Consider the following 19,108-nt stretch of genomic DNA (forward strand, 5'->3'; position numbering starts at 1 on the left):
GAATAAATAATTTAAAACTTATGTTATGGAGGCATGGGGGCTGACTCCTTTTTGAATGGCTTGGGTTGGTTACAGAGGGAAATTACCTGTTGCTTGTCTTTCTGTATTTTAGCTGCATCTCCATATGTGACAGGCTAAAATGGTAAAATTATGCAATTGCTTTTACCTCCAGATGCTTCAATACTTACGCAGAAAAACATGTTTGTTTTTAAATGTGTCTCTCACTTAAAAGTGCTTGGCCAGATATTTTGAAATCTGAAGGCACAGTCTGGTATAACTGGGCGGTACTTGAAGTGTTGCTCTGTGGACTGGCAGCCAGAGCCCCTGGCAGGAGGTGTCTTCATCTAGTCTGAGAGGGTTTTCTTTTTTTTTCCTGGGCATTTCCTGTAAGGTGAGATGACGTTTGAGATTGCCTGGAGTTATTTGATACTTGTTTCTGGAATGAATGCAGTTATTATTGATTTAGAAAATTTGCTGGGGATTGTATTTAATTCTAGTTTGAAAGTTTTGTCTTTTTTCATCTTTCGACTTCATTGCCAGAGCAGCTACATCAGGGCCGAATACTGTGCAATGTTACTAGCTGTGTTGTGGTCTGGTTTGCAGTTTCCTGTGTCTACTGGGTTGCCGACAATGCTGCTGTTTCTTTGGGGCTGCAGAACGACTGCTGAGAGTTAAAGCTGGCAGCTCTTACAATCTTTCCTTTTGCTTTTCTAGCTAAGCCAGGCATCTGCTATTTGCCGTTCTTTGACTCTCTCCCTGCCCCCACGCCATCCAGGGCTTGCTGTGTTTGGTGGGTTTGAAAATCTCTTTTACGCAGCAGGTTTTGTGTGAGTATGACTGCTGGAAATGGATTTCAGATGTTTCCCCAACTCAGTCCTGGGCCTGCATCTTGTAAGCTGAAGCGTTTCTATAGGAACCGTATGACATCTCTCGCGCTACTCCCCCAGCAGCTCCCTCTCGAGCATGCCCAGTGCAAGCCTTGACTTTGGCTCAACTATCTGTGTGCAGTAACGGGCTGCACATATGGGACTATGAATGCGGTTCCTGATGAGCTCCAACTCTTTGTCTTTGGGAGGAGGAGGAAGAAGTCGTGCCCAGAGCTGGAGGATCTGCCCGGTGTCCTCTGAGACCCTCGCCCATCGGTGGGCTTGTGGAGAATGCTCGCTTGTTTGGCCAGGGGGAATTTGCTGGATATTCTTCAGGAGGGCTTCACGGAGGTAAATGCATGTCCCAAGTCTCACACAGACCTTTCCGGGGCAAGGCAGCATGCTTTTGTGCAGCATCTCTCAGGAATTGTTATGCTTGCCAGTGCTTTGAGTGCTTTGAGGAACAGAGAAGGAGAAAAATGAGCAAGATTTCAGGGCGAGAGAGCTGCTTACTAACAGAAAGGCATACTGGGCAGCTCAGCCAGGGGTCTGCAAATCGGCAATAGTCTTTTTAAGAGTTTGTGGCTGTTTCACAGCTGGTGTTTTTAGCTCGGAGTTTTTATTCTCTTCGCAGTGCTTTACTGCTGTACCAGTAAATAATATAAACTGCAGCAAGGTTATGGAGCACAGTTTATTTTACAGAATTGACTCCTCTCCTGAGTAGATTAAGTCTCTTTATCCGAAGGTTGTTGGAAAGCCTGTAAATCTGCTTTGTGGACACACATTTCTTGGGAGAGGCTGACAAAGAGCAGGCTGGCTGTTTTTTTCCCCCATCATGTTCTGTAGGTTGAATCGCTAGGGGACTGAAATTCATCTTGGTCAGGAAAATATAATTTCAAAAGTATTCTTTATTTGCTTATTCTGCTGTTAGGGAGACTAATAAAAGGAGTGGGAAGTACCAAGAAATTCCAGAGATGGGAATCCTGTAACTGCATGGGGAGTGCAGATTGCTCTTGGCTCCCCTCTTTAGGGTGCACAAAAAATTAGTTCCATTGGACTCTTTATGGACTCAGTAGAAAATGCCAGGGCAGGCACTGCCTGGCTGTGCATCGTGCAGACCATGCTGGCACATGATTTCCTGTCTGTAAGCTGAAAGGAAGGAAAATTGTGGGGGCTTGTGCTGAAACCAAACAGTGTCTGCTATTTGCTTTCTCACCTGGTGGCAAGGATAGTCTCTTGGTGTGTTTTATTCTTTCTTACAGTGCATAGCTAATTTTTGTTTGTGTTTAGTGGCTCCTCATCCTTGCAAAGCTCAGCCCCCACCTGACTGTTCTGCCCCCATACTCCATTCTTCACAGAAAATGAACATCCCTCCTGAGCTTTACAGCACCAGTCATCACGGGGAAAACAAACTGGGTATGAAACTTGAGCCTCACAGCTTCAAACCAGCCACAGGTCTCCTTTCATTGCTCTGCATAACTGTGTAAATACTCCATTCCCTCCTCCAGGGAGTATCTCAGTCTCATTTTTAGCTAGCAAAGGTATTGCTTTAGCTCAAGCTTACATTGCCTGTGCTCAAGGGCAGCAGATCCTTCTCTGGCATAAGCTAATAGTAACCTGTATGTTAATAATATAATTAATAATGGGAACAAAGAACAGTTTTACGTTCAGTGCTAGCCCAACCCTGACTGACTGGTTTTACCCACATACTGCTCAGCTGTGGAATAAAAGTCCCTCTCCCACCATAAAAACATATTCACTCTCATGTCTCCCACTTGGGATCTCTCTGCCACATCACACACTTCACATTATAACAAAAGTAAAATTAAAATCAGTTTTGCAAGTGCAGAACCTATGGTACAGAGAGGTTAAGTGACTTGCCAAGGACATGCATCACATCACAGAATCATGGAATAATAGAATCATAGAATCGTAGAATCATTTTGGTTGGAAAGGACCTTTAAGATCATCAAGTCCAACCATTAATCTAGCACTGCCAAGTCCACCACTAAACCACGTCACTAAGCACCACATCTACACGTCTTTTAAATACCTCCAAGGGTGGTGACTCAACCAGTTCCCTGGGCAGCCTGTTCCAGTGCTTGACAACCCTTTCGGTGAAAATGCAGTTTATTTAAGATATGCGCTCACACTTCTGTCGGTCCTTTAAAACAGATGGGGCACACAGAAATGTGTCAGAAATGGGCCTGACAGCTCCAAGACATTAATGTGTCTGTATTTTAACAATAATATAACTTCTCTTTTTCAAGTTGGAAGATCGTTTCCTCTGGCAATCTTAATTATGTAGTTGCTTGTGTGCAATGAGTCATTTGAAATGGCTATTTTTTCCCTCTGAGATTACGTTGAACAACAGGCCTGGGATTGGCGCCTCTCCAGAGAGTGAAATTTTTAAGAGCCCAAGAAGAGGTTGTTTTGAAATCAGGGTCTCTCAGCAGCAGCAAAGTGAAATCCAAGGTTATCACATAAGGTTCTGTCTACACGGGGAAATACTCACACATTTTGCTATGTGAGAACTGCTACTCCCCAGCGGTATGCATGCAGGAAGTGGTGCAGTGCAGGTAGGGCTCTGTGTTCTCTCCCTAGCAGGCTGCTCATTGCCTGTCCCCTCACAAAGTGCTTCATGTAGTATTATTTTCCCTCAAGTAGTGGGTTCCTAGCTGAGTGGCATCTGCAGTACGTATTTGCTGGATTTCCCACACATACAGTCTCTCTCCCTCACTCTTCAAGGTTTGCTGTATCTGTTGGTGGACTTGAGGTGATTAGATGGCAGCAGAAAGCTTAGAAATCATACAAGGCCTTAAACATTACATCCTGATGCAATTAGGCTAGCCTTTGAGCTTTGCTGTTGCAGAGATTTGGTTCAGTGCTCTGAACAGACAGGACACTAAATGCCTTTCATACTGGGACCAACCTCATAGCATGAGAGCTATTATTATTGACCTTGTTAGACCTGATGCTTGGGCAAGGTCCATAGGGTACAAAGGAAAAGCAGAGTAAAGATTATGAGAAATATTATTCTTCCAGGCTGATTCCCTAAATCCAACAATAAGGGTAGATTCAAATTCATCAAATGAATGCAGAAAAGTAATCTCTTCCTAGAAGCAGAGAGTGTCATGGGAGTCTACTGTAACAGGACAGCAAGGACGGTCAGGCCCTCTGAAAACATCTGCCTGCTAAAGAATGATTTTGCCCAAGAACAAAGATTCTTGTGCAATACCCTAATCTCAGAGGAGGAGAAAATTAACCTTATACAGTGTAATGTAGATGGCACTGATAATAAAGGACAGAGTAGCATATCAAGGCATTGTGATCTACCTATATTTACTGTCAGGCAGACTGGCCTGATTGATAGTTGAGAGGGGAGAAACATGAGCCCTAAGCAGCAGGTGGTGAATTGCACTGGTTAAATGAGAATAGCAAGGACACCTACAACTGGCAGGAGATTTGCTACAGAGCTGCTGCTTTCTTCCACCTGTGGAAAATACTAGATAACAACACTTAATTGTAATTATCAGTAAGGGATTACAGCTACTGAGAAAAATCTGCTGACCCTGGAAGGGCATCTTCCTCCTGCATATCATTGGCTGTCAATTGAAAGCACAAAGATATATGCTCCTGACCTCCACAGCTGTTTTCCTATAGCCAGTAGGTCTGAGGAGCTTCCTCAGGGTATGTGCTGAATAAGTGATCCAAAGTAAAATCCTGTTCTGAGATGTGTTGTGCTTACAAAGCACTAACCTGTAATTTGCCAGCAGAAGTGCCTACATGTTGGGAAATTCCTTCCAACTGCAGGATGGCCCCTAGTACCTTGCTTTAAAAATCTCCTGCCCTGCAAAGTCTTTCAAGGCATGCAGGGTGACTTGGATAGAAACGTCCTGTAATGGTCTGCCTAGGAGCTGAAGCAATCTGGGCTCCATCTTCCTTCAGGTAAGGGAGCTACTCTTCCTATTGCAAGGTACAGTTAAACCTGGCCTTTTTTTGGAACACAAAGCTGTGTTAACATAAATAGGATTAAGCTTAACTCCCATGTAATCCTAATAACATGTGCTCTGCATAGTAAATCTTAGACTAGGCTGGTATGTTTTTCTTCTGAAAATCCTGATTTTTGAAAGAAATATTGGTGCAGGAGTAGAGCAGTGTGAGCCCCATCAAGTCTAAGATTTGGCTGAACAGAAGCTCAAATCAAAATGCAAGGAGAAGCAGAAAACTCCTGAGTGGTCGATGGTTGAAGGAAAAATTCTCCAGCTAATTATTCAATTATTATGAAGGAAGAGGATGAACTAGATAGAACAATAACTGTTCCCTCTCTGATTGCTCTTGGATATAGCTGTCAGCCATACCAGGTTATAAACCAACAAGGGGAAGCTCTGGGGATTTGTTCAATCCTGTGATGTTTGGAGGTTCTGTAGGAAGCTGAGTAGCATAGTTACAGCATCACAGGAACTGGCGTAATAAGACCCCCAGGATCTTTCCCCTCAATTAGAAAGAGGAGTGCTAAGAATTTGAGCAGTTGTCAGAGCAGGGGTCCTGAGCAGGTTTGGGGGACTACTGCGTCCAGCCTCCTAGGCACAAAGCATCACTCTGCAACCTTTACTCCATCTGGGTTGTATTCTTCTGTTTGCTCTGCCTCTGGGGTTAGTGCCTCTTTTTGCTAATTATTTAGAAGGCACAAAGGTAATGTCCTAATCTGTTGTCAGGAAGCGATGTGAAAGCACAGGGGGGCAGCCTTGGAAAAGGAAAGCAGGAGTACTTTTAAGATGTGTTGTCTACCTCCTTGTTTGTTCCCAACCTCCTTTCTCTCCTCCTTGGAGTCTTGTTGACTAAGAGGAGCTGAGACCTATGTGAGACTGGATGGGGCACATGTATCATTTGAGCTGGGATGCCTGCAGCCACAAATGGAGCCACAGAGAGTGGTGAAGCAAAGCATTTTTGACTCACTAGCTTAAAAATTGCTATTGGGATTTCTGCTGAGCAGCTTGAGGGCTTTGTCCCTTCACGCATTTAACACCACTTTGCCATTTTTAGGTCACTAAACTTTTTTTATCTGTTATTTTCTTGGTAAGTTCAGCCACCTGCTCACCTCAGCTGCCAGAGGTGACAGCTTACTCCTTGGGTTTTTAGCTTTGCAGCAATCCAAGTCTCTTGCTAAAGTCATTAGATCTTCTTGGTTTTGGATACAAAATAAGGAAATGCTGATCAGTCCAACTGTCTGAACTTCTGCAGGAAAATCTTATGCTTTAGTGGGGAAAAAGAGGCAAAACCAACCAAAGTCAGCTAATGAAATGTAAGTCTGCAGTATTACAGAAGCTACTGGTATGAAATGACTTTGTAATGGTGACATCCATATTCCATTGCCTCAAAATCCTCCTTTTAATAATCATTGTTTAAATTGTAAATGCACTGGGATATTGGAGTGACTTTTTTCCCTAATAATAACAATGTCAATCTTCTCATGCTTTTAAGAGATAGAGACTAAAAGTTTGCCAAAAATGCTTCCTTATGAATGCACAAAGAATGTTCAGAGAAAAGAAACAGAAAACAAACTGCTTAGTGAAAGGGTCTGTTTTTCCTTTGAGTGAAAACAAAAGTGTCTGAGTGGAAGAACCATATAGACTCCTATAAAAATTGCAGATTTTCTGTAGGCTGAAAGGAGTTGTGCCCTTGCGAAATTAGGACAATATTAACAGTTTAGAACTTTTTAAAATGATTTGAAAAATGACAACAAGGTAGTAAACACAACTGTGATAAGATTATTTCCCTAAATTACATAGACTTCAGATGCAGTTTTCATGCTGCAACCCTATTTGGTACATCTTTAATTATGAATCTAAGTATTTCTATAATGATGCTGTATTACTATAAACAAACCTACCTCATTTCTCTGGTACTTGTTTCAATAAATTAAAGCTTTATTGAATCTGTGTAATAGAAGGCTTGTTGTCTCTCTGGCATTAGACTGTTGTGAGACTGAACCTCAGTGCCCAGAGGATCAGTTAAAATACAATTGCAGGAGGTAGGGGTGCTTTTTGCAGCTGTCAAGAGATACCACTGCTGAAATTCAGCACAGGATCATCGACTTGTGCAAGAGAGAAAGAAAGTCAAGGCTTGTTGATTCTCCACAGTGCCCAGTCGCATAAGGAGAAAATAAATACCTCTGAAATTGGGCCGGCAAAACTGACATGCATCGTTGCCGTTACAGCCAAAGAAGAGCATGCAGATCCAATCCACATGACAGGCCAGGTCTGCTACAGCAAGCGTGCATCAGATCTGCCACTTCTGCTTCCTTTTTTTTCAAAAGCCATCAGGCAGTCCCCCAAGCTCATCTCCTCCGTTCTGCTTTCCAGCTTTCTGCTGAGTTGGTGGAACTGATGGAATACAGGTCCAGTCACCTTTCTGAACCAGCAGACCGAACCATGGTGTGATTAGAGTTGGATTTCCTACGTCAGGATAATTAAGAGTAAAGCTGTGATCAGACTGTGATTTTGATAGGCTGTAAAAGCATAAACTCTGACTAACATTGCTGAGATAATATGGAATGGAGACTTAAAACCTGCTGCATTGACAGAATAATGGGAAGCTTAGTGAAAAGGGAGGTAATCCCATAAATGGATCAGTTTGTTTACCCTCCATGTACCACACCAGCCCTGCTCAAAGGGATTTCAGTGTTACCAGTGCTCCTACTAACCGTGGAAGTGCTACTGGGAAGGGGATGGAAAGGGAAAGGTCATGTGAATCTGCTCTTTGCCTTATGCCAGATGGATCCTCACACTGACCAGAAGCCTGAGTTGCAGTTTCCCTGGTCTTCCCCTTGTGACAACACACACAGCTATATAAAGCAGCATCCAGTATGACCTGCTGGAAAGGCAGTGCTCCTTGCTCTCACATCTTGCAGGTGTTAAGTGCTGTGGTAAGCCAGCTTCCACATGTACAGAAATAGAAATTGGGCCATTAGAAATGCTGATGGAGCTCCAAGGAAATGGAGGAAGGGGGCTTTACAACGGGGGGGTCTCTTCCCTGTTGCATGAACTGTTACAAATGAGCCATGCTGGGAGTGTTAAGGAGAGAGGCTGTTGTCTACTCCAGAAAATCTGTCCTGGTTGTTTCTTTTGGTAGATGGCATAGTTTAATATGAAATAACACAGGATTTCTTGCTTCTGCATTGTGGGTTTTCTACTTTCTTGATATGTGGAAGAAAATAATGTGGATGGGACACTAAATGCTGTGAGTGAACCAATCCTGGCACCAAAAATGAGGGGATGACAGCATTGGTTTGGTACCAACCTAGATTAAATGTAATGTAAAGTGCTCTTCTCAGCTGTGCTTACATTTTGAGTCCTGTCCTGCTGCCTCCTTGCTCTTCCTGTCCTGGCGTGGAGTGAGCTGCACCACAGTGTGCAGTGATGTCAGTTAGTGCTCAGCAGGCTTTGGGATGAGACCACTGGTGTTTGTTTTCAAGGGCAAAAGGCAATAAGATCTGTGAAGATGGAGAAAAGTGAGAGCTGTGCAACTTCCCTCTGAAATGGCAATGACATGCAAACATTTTGTTTTCTATTTTCAGCAACAACTACAGGCATATGTGGCCTGGGTGAATTCCCAGCTGAAGAAGAAGCCAACAATAAAGCCTGTCCAAGACCTGAGACGAGATCTCCGAGATGGAGTCATTCTTTCTTTGCTCATTGAGATTGTAGGTCAGTAATGCCATATGGCACTATTTTTCATCTTGCAGTTTTAAATCTTACTTAGAAGAGGCTGGCCTTGGCTCTGACATCTGTCAGGCATACTGGCAGATGTTAACGATGGTGTCAGAGCTTGTGGGAGGGGGAAGGAGTGACTTTAAAAGAAAACAATCATAAAGCAAATAATAAATGCAATTCTTATTAAAGTCCTTATGTTTTACAATAGATGTACTAAAACCTGTCAGGGACCATACTAACTCCCACAGGGCTGGAACGGAGTTATGAAAGGATTTATCTTGTACATGAATGGTGTTAGTGTGGCATTTTTGGAAGGGTGACCTGCTTGCTGAGATACTCCCTTCTTCCCAGGCTGAACTTCACTCCCAAATTCTCTGCCTCCTCCCCCTGAGCAGTGCAGGGGGACAGGGGATGGGGGTTGTGGTCAGTTCATTACGTGTTGTCTCTGCTGCTCCTTCCTTCTCAGACTCTTCCCCTGCTCCAGTGTGGGATCCCATGCACAGGAGACAGCCCTCCACAAACTTCTCCAGTGTGGGTCCTTCCCATGGGCTGCAGTTCTTCACAAACTGCTCCAGCATGTGTCCTTTCCATAGGGTGCAGTCCTTCAGGAACAGACTGCTCCAGCATGGGTCCTCTGTGGGGTCACAGGTCCTGCCAGAAGAACTTCTGCAGTATGGGCTACTCTCTATGGGGCCACAGGTCCTGCCAGGAGCCTGCTCCAGCACAGGGTCTTCATGGGGTCACAGGTTCCTTTGGGGCACATCCACCTGTTTTGGTGTGGGGTCCTCCACAGGCTGCAGAGTGGATATCTGCTCCACCATGGACCTTCATGGGTTGCAGAGGGACAACCTGCTTCACCATGGTCTTCACCACGGGCTGCAGAGGAATCTCTGCTCTGGCTCCTGGAGCACCTTCTCCCCCTCCTTCACTGACCTTGGTGTCTGCAGAGTTGTTTCTCTCGCATAGTGTCACTTCTCTCTCCTAGCTGCTGTTGTGGTTTTTACGCCTTCTTAAATATGTTATCACAGAGGTGCTACCAACATTGCTGATTGGCTCAGTCTTGGCCAGTGGTGGGTCTGTCTTGGAGCCAGCTAGCACTGGCTCTGTCAGACATGGGGGAAGCTTCTGGCATCTTCTCACAGAAGGCACTCCTGTAGCACCCCTGCTACCAAAACCTTGCCATGTAAACCCAATACAGTCTCCAACCTAGTTATTCCTGGTACTGGATACCTTATAAGCAGGACAAGAAACTATGCATGCCTCTTGCAGCACCCAGACAAGAGATAAGATCAGGCCCAACACCTATAGCAATTCCTGTGACAGCACCAAGTGGTTCAGTTCTTCTCTAATAAGGTTTTTTCACTCCTTTAGCTGGTGAGAAGTTGAATGGCATTCAGGTCAACCCCACCAGCCAGCAGGAGATGAGGGAAAATGTGGAGAAAGTCTTACAGTTCGTGGCATCAAAAAAGATCCGCATGCATCAGACATCAGCAAAAGGTATGTGCCCCTGGCAGTTGCCACAGATGATTCTATCTGTTGAAGGCCTGTTTCTGTGTTTGTGTCATATCAAACAGATATGACAGATTGGTTTGTGGCAGAGTTTTGCTCGTTTCCCTGCTGTGGTGTAGTAACAGGTTTTGGGTTGAATGATACTGCATTCTTCACTGCTTTTGGTAGCAGCATAGTGCACAGAGACAAAAGTGCCTTTTCTCCTGCTGCTGAGCAGTCAGAAGATCAAGTAATTGTGTAAAGAGGAATAGAGACTCGGAATGTTTCACTGAAAGGACATATAAACCTGCTACTGTGAGATGAGACATGGGAAAAATATTTCTGGTCCACAGGAAGCCCGTGACACTGTTTCACATGCCTGTAAATAGGGAGGAGACCAAATATCCAAAATCACATGTCTATGGCATGGTTTAGTCAGATATCACAAGGATTGATGGGGGGGGTGTGTGTGTAGATCTATGGGGTAGATGACAGGCACTGACCCTTACTGTATGCTTGACTGTACTGGGAGGAGATACAGTTCTGATTGTTTGTGCCCCTTCAGATAAGAAAGAGCGGAAAAATGCTGAGACAGACTATATGAAGTGTCTGACCCTTGTTGTTAGCAGAAGAGTACAAGCTTTTGGTTTATAGGCCTTGGTGAGAGGCTTAGAATTTAAATATAGAGTAAGGAGTACTGTTCCGACAGTACTGCTACTGGCAGATTGGAGGCTGTACTGTTTCAGTAATGTTGTAAGTTGTCTTATGAGCTCATGACTATAGAAATTATAGCAATATTGGTAAAAGTCTTACATAAGCAAAGGTATGAACCTGAATATGCAATGAAATGATGTCCTGTGGTTGCAGGACAGGATACCAGCATGAGACTAAGACACATGCTCCAGAGCTCCAGTCATAGTTCTCACATTGCAGTCCTTCTTGCATAGTCCTTGTTTACTGGCATGGTCCCATTGGGTTTAATTATATTCATGCTTGTTGGTCAGATACAGCTTTGGTGGGACTTCATGTTAATGGCATTGTCCTTGGCTTTATTTGCATTTTGCAGATATTGTTGATGGGAACTTGAAATCTATCATGAGGTTGATCCTGGCCTTAGCTGCTCATTTCAAACCAGGCTCTGGGAGAGCAGTGAATCATAGCCCAGCTGGCATGGTGGGGAAGAGCTTGTCAGCATCGTCTGCCAGTCACAGGCCTCGCTCAGCTGCTGCAGTGGCCCAAGGGGCAGTGGCTGCTCTGGCAGATGTTCGTCAAGATGTCTTGCAATCCGGACGGGATGTTTTCCGGCACAGACAGAGGTAATGAGTTTTCCCTGGTTATGTGAGGTCAGGTCGTGTTAGCAGATGGACACAATTTCTTTTAAAATAGATGCCTCTTTATCCTGACACTTCCTGGTGTAAGGTAGCTCTTTTATTGTACAAACAGATAGACAAACTGCTGCTGTCTCACTGAAACCTAAACAGATAGTGGCCAAACAAAGGGGAGTACTGACCTAGCCTGGCTGCCTCTCATGATGAAGACTGCAGGTATCCCAGGTTCTTTTCAGGCTTTACAGCAAGATAACCGCTGGATCTCTATCTCACTGGAAAAGAACAGTTCTTTATGGCCAAGCTAGAGGGAATTCTGCTGCCTCATTTTCCCTGTTTCATGCTGAGCACAGTGCCCTTTCTTGGTGCTGTCTACTTGGAGACATTGTAATTTCAAGTGAAACAAAAGTAAGGTCTTAACTACAGGTACTGGTTACAGATCTGGGAGCAGTTACTTCCAGAACTGAGGTGTTGAGCCTGTTGTACAAGCCCATTCTGTCTTCTGCATTGCTGTTCACCCCAATGTTACACTTACTGCTATATAGGCAGATGCAGTGTGTTGTATGCTGTTAATCAGCTGATGCAGCCTACCATGTAAGCGGAGTAGTTCTGGTGATAATGAAGGGAGATGATCCATGTACAGAAGGAATATGTAATTCTGAAAAGCACATTTAACACTTGCAAAAGGTGCTATGTGGATTATAATAATAACAGTAATGACATTTAAATGGAAGCCAGATGGTGGTCTATTGAGGGTTTAATTTACACAGCTGAAGGTCATTTGCCCATATTATATTGGCTCAAGGGAGTATCCATGAAGCAGTTTGGAAATTAGGTTGAAATGGTATATTTTGTTGGAAAATTAAATGTTAAAGGTTTCTCTTGCAAAGGTCTTGGGCCAGGAGTTCTTCAGAAAAGTCAGTCCTTGTGCTATTTGCAAATTCTGTTCTTGTCTTCTCAGAGCTTTTGTAGTTTTCTAGTCACAGAATTAGGGATGAATTTAAAAGGGGAGGGCCTGTTTGCCTGTGCTTCCCTCACACCAGGAAGATGGAATAGAGCTCCATGATAGGAGAATTTTCTTAACTGGCACTTTTCTAGCTGTCCCCTCCTTCTTACTTTCCTTTCATTAGCTTTCCTACCCTCCTTCTTGGAGACAAGAAGAATGTCTGCTCCTATTGGGTGAGGCTTCCCTCATTCTATGATTATTATCTCCAGAAACAGCAGCATGGATGAGGAGATTGAAAACCCATACTGGAGTGTCCGGGCACTGGTGCAGCAGTATGAAGGGCAGCAGAACACGCCATTGGAATCTCACTCTTCCAGGTAAGGAGCTTAATTGCCAAGATGTGTCCCCTTGTGGTCCTTTGTCTGACATACCCTAAAGTGTCTTTTCTTATCAGAGCTAACCAGATCAAAGTGATAGAAAAGACTAGCATATAGTTTCCTGCCTGATCTGGAGAATCAAGCATCAGGAACCAACATGGAGTGGTTTACTGCCATTTCTCCCACGATAAAATTGATTTCATTCATGATGTGATCACATAGATAAGAGCTAGGAACTTCTGAGTTAAAACTGTCTAAAGCTCTGGAGTGTCCCTCAGTGAGACCTGGGGAATAGGATTAGGAAAGACACAGCTAAAGATTTTACTGGGAACCTGAATGTACAGGTGGAGCCTTTTGAGGCAGTGCGGACCTGAAGGATGCCGAAACGGAGTTTGTGGTCTCCTTCACAGAAAGGAAGGGGCAGAGTAGCTAGGGTGCGAGGGATGAATATTTCAGAGCTGATGGAAAAGATGTGGAGGAAAGGAACTTAAACCAACAAACCTCATGCCCTGCAGAAAGATGGCAATGAGGAGGCTTGTGGATTTGAACAGCAGTTACAGGAACACAGCAGTCTTTAATCCAGATATATGGTCCTGGGGGGGATCTGCAGCTGTGTCATTGCCATTGTGCCCTCATCCATCACCTTTAACTGTGTCTAGATTTACAGTTATCTAATTTACCCTTCCATCCCCCAGACTTTCACCTTCAATCTAAAGTGCAGCATTTAATTATTTTAATGAAAAACCTCCTGCATGCTACTGTGAAGCTTGAATGTCAGAGTTCAGTATGGTTTCCACTGGAGGTGACTTTCCCCTTTGAAGTAGAGCTTGGATCCTGAGAAGTATGTGCTCAGTGCTATAAACAGCCTGCAGACTTGACTGGCGTTCTTGACTGCACAAGTTAAGGTCAAGCTGGTACAAGTGGAGGCTTTCTAAGGAAATGGAACCTGTAGAACACAGGATTGGTTAGAATGACAGTATATAATACATTTCCAGTAGGAGGTGCCACAACTCGCACCTGTGAACCTGAGCAGTGTGTGCCAGTTACAACACATTACACTGGTGCCTTACAAGCTCTTCTTACTACCCTTTGCTTTGGGGCAGAAGTCAAAACTCTTGCCCCAATTTACTTGAGCAGTGGAGGGGAGAGGGAAGACACATGGCTGTGTTGTTTGTTTTCATGGATATAGGAGAGACAGTGTAGCTGAAGGGGCTTTTGAAGAAAAACTGTACTACAGTGGGGGAGCTGATCCAGTGTGGATAGCTTCGTAGTAAAGGACAGCCTTTCCCTTTTTCTCCACAGAACAACAAACTAGCTTGAAGACAAAGGGCTGTGTAACTGAACATATTAGATCTCCCTCTGGATATGATGCCTTGCTCTGTTTAATCTCTTCTGAAACAGACTAAGAGGATAGATCTAAATGGGCATAGCTGCAGCACTCTGATTCACAGTTTCCTGTCCCCAGTGTAAGCCCCAGCTCTGCTTTCTTGTCTCTTTGTCCTGCCTGGGTTGCTCCCTGAGAGTGCCTCAACTAGCTCCCCCCCTCTCCCCCCCAGATTTGTGCAGGAGTGAGGAGGTTCATTTTCCTAGGACAGATTGCCACTGACAGTTTCTCAGCAGGCAGGATGTCTCCACAGGATTTCTCAGGCCACTTTTGATGCTCCGTAGTACAAAGAGGCCTCCGTGTACCTGAGAATTAAGGTCACTTGGTCCAGCAGAGGAGGAAAAAAAATGCAATAGTTTGTACTTATCACCAGAATTTGCTCTATATTTTTGTGAGGTCATGTTTATAAATACAGACATGGGAGCTCCATGTGAGCCAGTATTGGACCACAGCCTCCACAGGATGTCAGCAGAGAGTGTGCTTTTAAAGCTGGCATGCCAGGGGAGATGTAAAAATTTTGGTCTTGGCAACAGGATTTCATGGCTAATGTCACAGGACTTTGGTGTTGACTCTTGAACTGTGATCTGAGTAGCACAGTGAGCGAAACATGCTGCTTGCTCCACTCATTCAGTTTAAGAGCTGTAGTGTTGTATGTGTACTCTTCTACCTTGTAATGGATTGTCAGACAAGTGCTGTTTGCTCATATGTGGCTGTGTTTTGGTGGTGAGTGAAAATTTCTCTGCACATCCTAAATCACTCTGTTGTGTTCTTTTATTTTTCCCGATAATGTCGCAAGTTCTCTTACCATATGGTAATGGTGATATTATTGCTGATAGGACATAATATGATGAGAATCTTTACATAAGTGATTGGTGATACACCCAAAAAAAATGGGAGCAATATGACCCTCAGCTCCTTGGGATATCTTCTGCTGACACCAGGCTTCGTGATGAAAACAAGATGCTTGTTTCTTTTTCCTTCCAGAGGGAGATATATAGCTTAGTTATGAGAACTGGCTGGGAGAAACAAGCCACTTTTTTTTTTATTAGTGAGAGATGTGGTTATTAACTGCAGCCACCCCCCTCCATCTAATTGTGCTGCTGTCGTGTCTGTCCCAGGGCAGCATCCCCTGCCTAGCATCAGCTCATTTCTACGTTAACTCTTCAGTAAGAGAGCTCACAGCCTGAATAACAGAATTCCCAGAGACAAAAGCTCTAATAAGCAAAGGCAATTGAAATGATTCATGGAAAATTTGCCAAAATCGGATGGATTCCCAGGCCACTGAGCCCCTCACCCATCCACCTCCCTTTCCCCTCCCCTTCCACCAGCCTTCCCTCCCCCACTCCGAGCCAGGCATCTCAGAGAAAAGGCTCTGCCTTGCACAGCCTGTGTGACAGCAGGAGGGAGAGGGAGCTGGAGATAGCGAGGAAGAAGCAGCCGTGCGCAGGGCTGGGAAGTGCTGCATGCCGTCTTCTGAGACTGCATCCAAGCCTGGAAGAGCCGGGAACCTACTGCTTGCAGGAGCACCTTCTCTTGGCTGTTCGTTGGCATCTGCAGCAGGTGCTTGGAGTCTGAAGAGGACAGAATGGGCTGAGAAACATCACTGGCAATCCAGATTGCAGTCCTTGTGATGAAAATAACTGGGTGTGCAGCTGACCAAAATGCAGCAGCAAGAGACAAATAACCCGAGAGGAAAACCAGCAAAAGCAAAACCCAGGCTGCAGAATTCCGTGACTCTGGAATCAAATACATGTGTGGGGGCTGCTGATCTGCCATCCAACAGTTTCTTGCAAAGACCATGAGGTTTTTTTTTGTTACTGCTGTGAATCTTTCAGCTAACGTGAAGCGGTCTGGCTTGCAAATATTTCTCCAGTAGTTTGACAGGAGCTGACATCTTCTGCACTGAATTCTGAGCATGTGAAGGGACAAGACATGTCTGTAGCCAGGATCCTGATGCTCCCCAGGAAACCGATTCTGTGAGGCGAAAGGTTAAAGTGGGATCATGGGAGGGAAGCAGGTCAAATGGTGAGCGATTGTTGCCATTGTAATTTGAAACAGCAGGGATGGGGTGTTTATTAAAATTATGATAATTTGGACTTATCACTGGGGCTGTTGCCCTTAAGCCTTGACTGCGCAGGCACTGGCAACTCTGGGACTCAGTGGAGAAAGGATATGGGTTAAGAAACCAACTAGTAAAAGGAATAAAGTGGAACAGTTTGTATCATAAATCTATCTTAAATAGCTTTCATTTCCCAGCACTTATTTCTGCATGCTTTAATCACAAATTGTTATGTTCTTTGAATAACAAATTACATCAGTGGTTATTTCGTACTCTTATGGGTTTGATGACTGATAGATAAACCATAGAAATGTTTCCAGCATTAACTTGATGGCATAATGTATGAGGCAACCTGACCCGTGCTACTGCTTCATCTGAGTTCATCTCAGTGGCTCTTTCACTGTTTGGCATGGTTTGACAGGTTGTCACTGATGCCATGTGAACCCACTGGCCTTTTAAAATAAGGAAACTGCCTGGAAAGGGGACTGTGGACATAGAAATGCCTAAGCAATTATCTGTAAAACTGTGTATGTTGTGAAGAGCTGTGTAAGACCCCGTTAACCCCACTCCCCTGCCCCAGATGGGATCCTTTGTATTTGCTTTGGGCTGTGGATCCAGTGCTGAGAGGAACAGGCTTTGGAAGAGGGGAATGTTATTTCCAGGATCTGTAACCCCTTGTTTTTTGTTTTGCTCATTCTTTCCAGGTCCCTGCTCTTGCCCATCCCTCAGTTTCACTACCTTCTCACCCAAGAGTTCTAATATTGTTTTTCCAGGACAGCTTTCATTCTTTCATCTTTTGCATGGATGAGAACCAGCAATGCGCTTCTCAGTGGCCTTATCAGGATGATGGCACATCCAGAGTATTGCTGAGAATATGCAGGGGGGAATACTGAGATCTGTTCCTAGAAGGAAGTAAAATACCTCTCAGTTACTGGACACGTTAGATCAGCTGGGCTTCCTGTTTGTACCTGTGCTGTTTGAAAGTTTCATCCTTTCCTCTGACCCTTATTATATAATGCAAACCCAATAGTACTCTCTGGGCTCACAAACATTTTTTTTAATTTTATGCTGTGTACGCATTCAGTGACAAGCAGGAGCAGGGAGCTGGTTACAAATGTTGTATACAAAATGTGCCTAATCAGGGACTGCTGTAATGGAGTTAGCCTTCCTGAAGGTAAATGCCTGAGCAAAGCCAGGTGGCCTGGACCCCTTTAACAATCATGCACACCTTGTTTAAGCAGGAAAGAACAGGTACTGTAGCTGTTAGAGATCCCCATTATAAGATGGTTATTCTTTCACTTAGTAAGTTGCATTCATCTTTTCCTTTAACATGGTGAAAGTCTATTTAGTCTGGACCATTAAAACTAGTGTACTTGAAGGTCTGTAATATAAATGAGAAGTAGCCCAGCACTGGCTGTGGGAGTGGACCAGACAGGAGCTGCTAGCAAGTCATTTCCATCTCTATTGCAAGGCTTTTCTGATTCTATGAGAGTGCTGTAGAATATGCAGCACCAGTGCTGGGAAGATACGTAAGGCGAGCTGTGGAAGCCTCTTATTTTTCTAAACCTATTATATTATTTACACACTGTTTTCTTTTTGTTCTCTGTCCTTTGTTTTGCCAGGGGCGAGGGGAGTGAAAAATTAACTCCTGCTCACACTTGCAAGGATTAGTTCCTCCGATTTTAGAGGTACAGTGAATGGGTCAGCGAGCTTCAGCCACCTTTTGATGTTGTCTGGGTGATATATTTAGGAAGAATTTCTGAAAAAAGATTGCTTGAACCTCACAGTCAGCTGAGATAGCTCCAGTGAAAATATGAGGATACTTTCAAGAAGTTTTAACCTAAGAACATGCGTGTGTGGTATCTGACTTTCAAAAATAATTTGCCCTTGGAATTTCAAGTTAGTGAAGCGGTGCTTTTGAAAGCCAGAGCAAGAGATGGAGCAAGCCAGGGTGGCTTTTTGTTCAGCTTGCAGTATGAACATAAGGCTCACAGTAACTTGTTTCTGAGCAGACCTTCAGTAGAGTGTGGTCTTACCCCTTCGTAAGTGTATGTGAATTCTGTGGTGGCAGTCTCAAACTTTCATTCTGTTAAGGAAAATGAAGACACACACTGTGCTACTTATCAGTTAGCCTGCTATGACACTGATGTAGAGTGATGGAAAATTACATGCCCAGTTTGGTTTGTTAATAGCTTCTCTAGTATGCAGATAATTCTTAGTTTCAACAAGCCTGCCTGCATATTTACTCTTATCTTAGATGAGGATGATGTTGATCAGCACTAGAAGTAACTATTTCTCCTTTCCTCTGCAGTCTTACATCGCCCAGTCCTATCCATAGTGCAAAGAGTGAATCTACTGTAGCCCCATCAGAGGAGAAGGAAAGACTTGTGATCATCCACACTGAAGAAACAGAAACTAAAAGAGGTACCTTGCAGATAATGCTTTACAGCTCACACTTTCATTGGGATTTGTTTGTATCATAAACTTGCCGAAAAGTTCCCCAGTGACTGAAATGAATGTAGAGAATGTGATGCTGAGTATCTGTTCACATAAAACTAAATCTTTTAACACTACAATAATGCTATAATATGGCAGTGTCTGAGAGGCTTGCAAAATAATGCTTGGGAAATAAAAAGCTCTGGAGAAGGATTAAGGGTCATATATAGTTTTCACTGTAGGGTGAATGCTTTCATCACAGCCTCATTAGGCCCTTTTGAAAAAAAAAATTAAAATTCCCATAAAGAAAGAGTCCGTGGGAGCTTGTCAAGCCCATGATGCATAACTTCACTTTGTGTAAGGGTCTGTGTTTACAGCACATCTGTACATGTGTTGAGTTGCTCTTTGCAAGGAACTGAACAGATGTAGTATTGTTGTGGTATTTGCATTGAGAAGTCATTCCTGTATTGCCGCAAATGCCCTGTGATATGGTCAGTTTACACTTAAAATTT

At 44.0% G+C, this 19,108-nt stretch overlaps 1 protein-coding gene across 2 annotated transcripts in view; it reads left to right on the forward strand.

Annotated features, from left to right (window-relative positions):
* The first annotated feature begins 1,157 nt into the window (after positions 1-1,157).
* Positions 1,158-19,108, forward strand: part of DIXDC1 (DIX domain containing 1) — a 30,680-nt gene continuing 12,729 nt past the window's right edge. The window contains exons 1-6 of one of the 2 annotated variants that reach the window (XM_068418322.1): positions 1,158-1,217; positions 8,446-8,575; positions 9,953-10,078; positions 11,136-11,385; positions 12,610-12,717; positions 18,472-18,584. In XM_068418322.1, the coding sequence (XP_068274423.1) occupies positions 1,158-1,217; positions 8,446-8,575; positions 9,953-10,078; positions 11,136-11,385; positions 12,610-12,717; positions 18,472-18,584 (787 nt within the window). Of the gene's footprint in view, positions 1,218-8,445; positions 8,576-9,952; positions 10,079-11,135; positions 11,386-12,609; positions 12,718-16,103; positions 16,127-18,471; positions 18,585-19,108 lie in introns of those variants that run through there. The other variant, XM_068418323.1, reaches the window with a different exon arrangement.

The sequence above is a fragment of the Nyctibius grandis genome, chromosome 25 (assembly GCF_013368605.1).
Source record: "Nyctibius grandis isolate bNycGra1 chromosome 25, bNycGra1.pri, whole genome shotgun sequence".
Classification (NCBI taxonomy): Eukaryota; Metazoa; Chordata; class Aves; order Nyctibiiformes; family Nyctibiidae; genus Nyctibius; species Nyctibius grandis.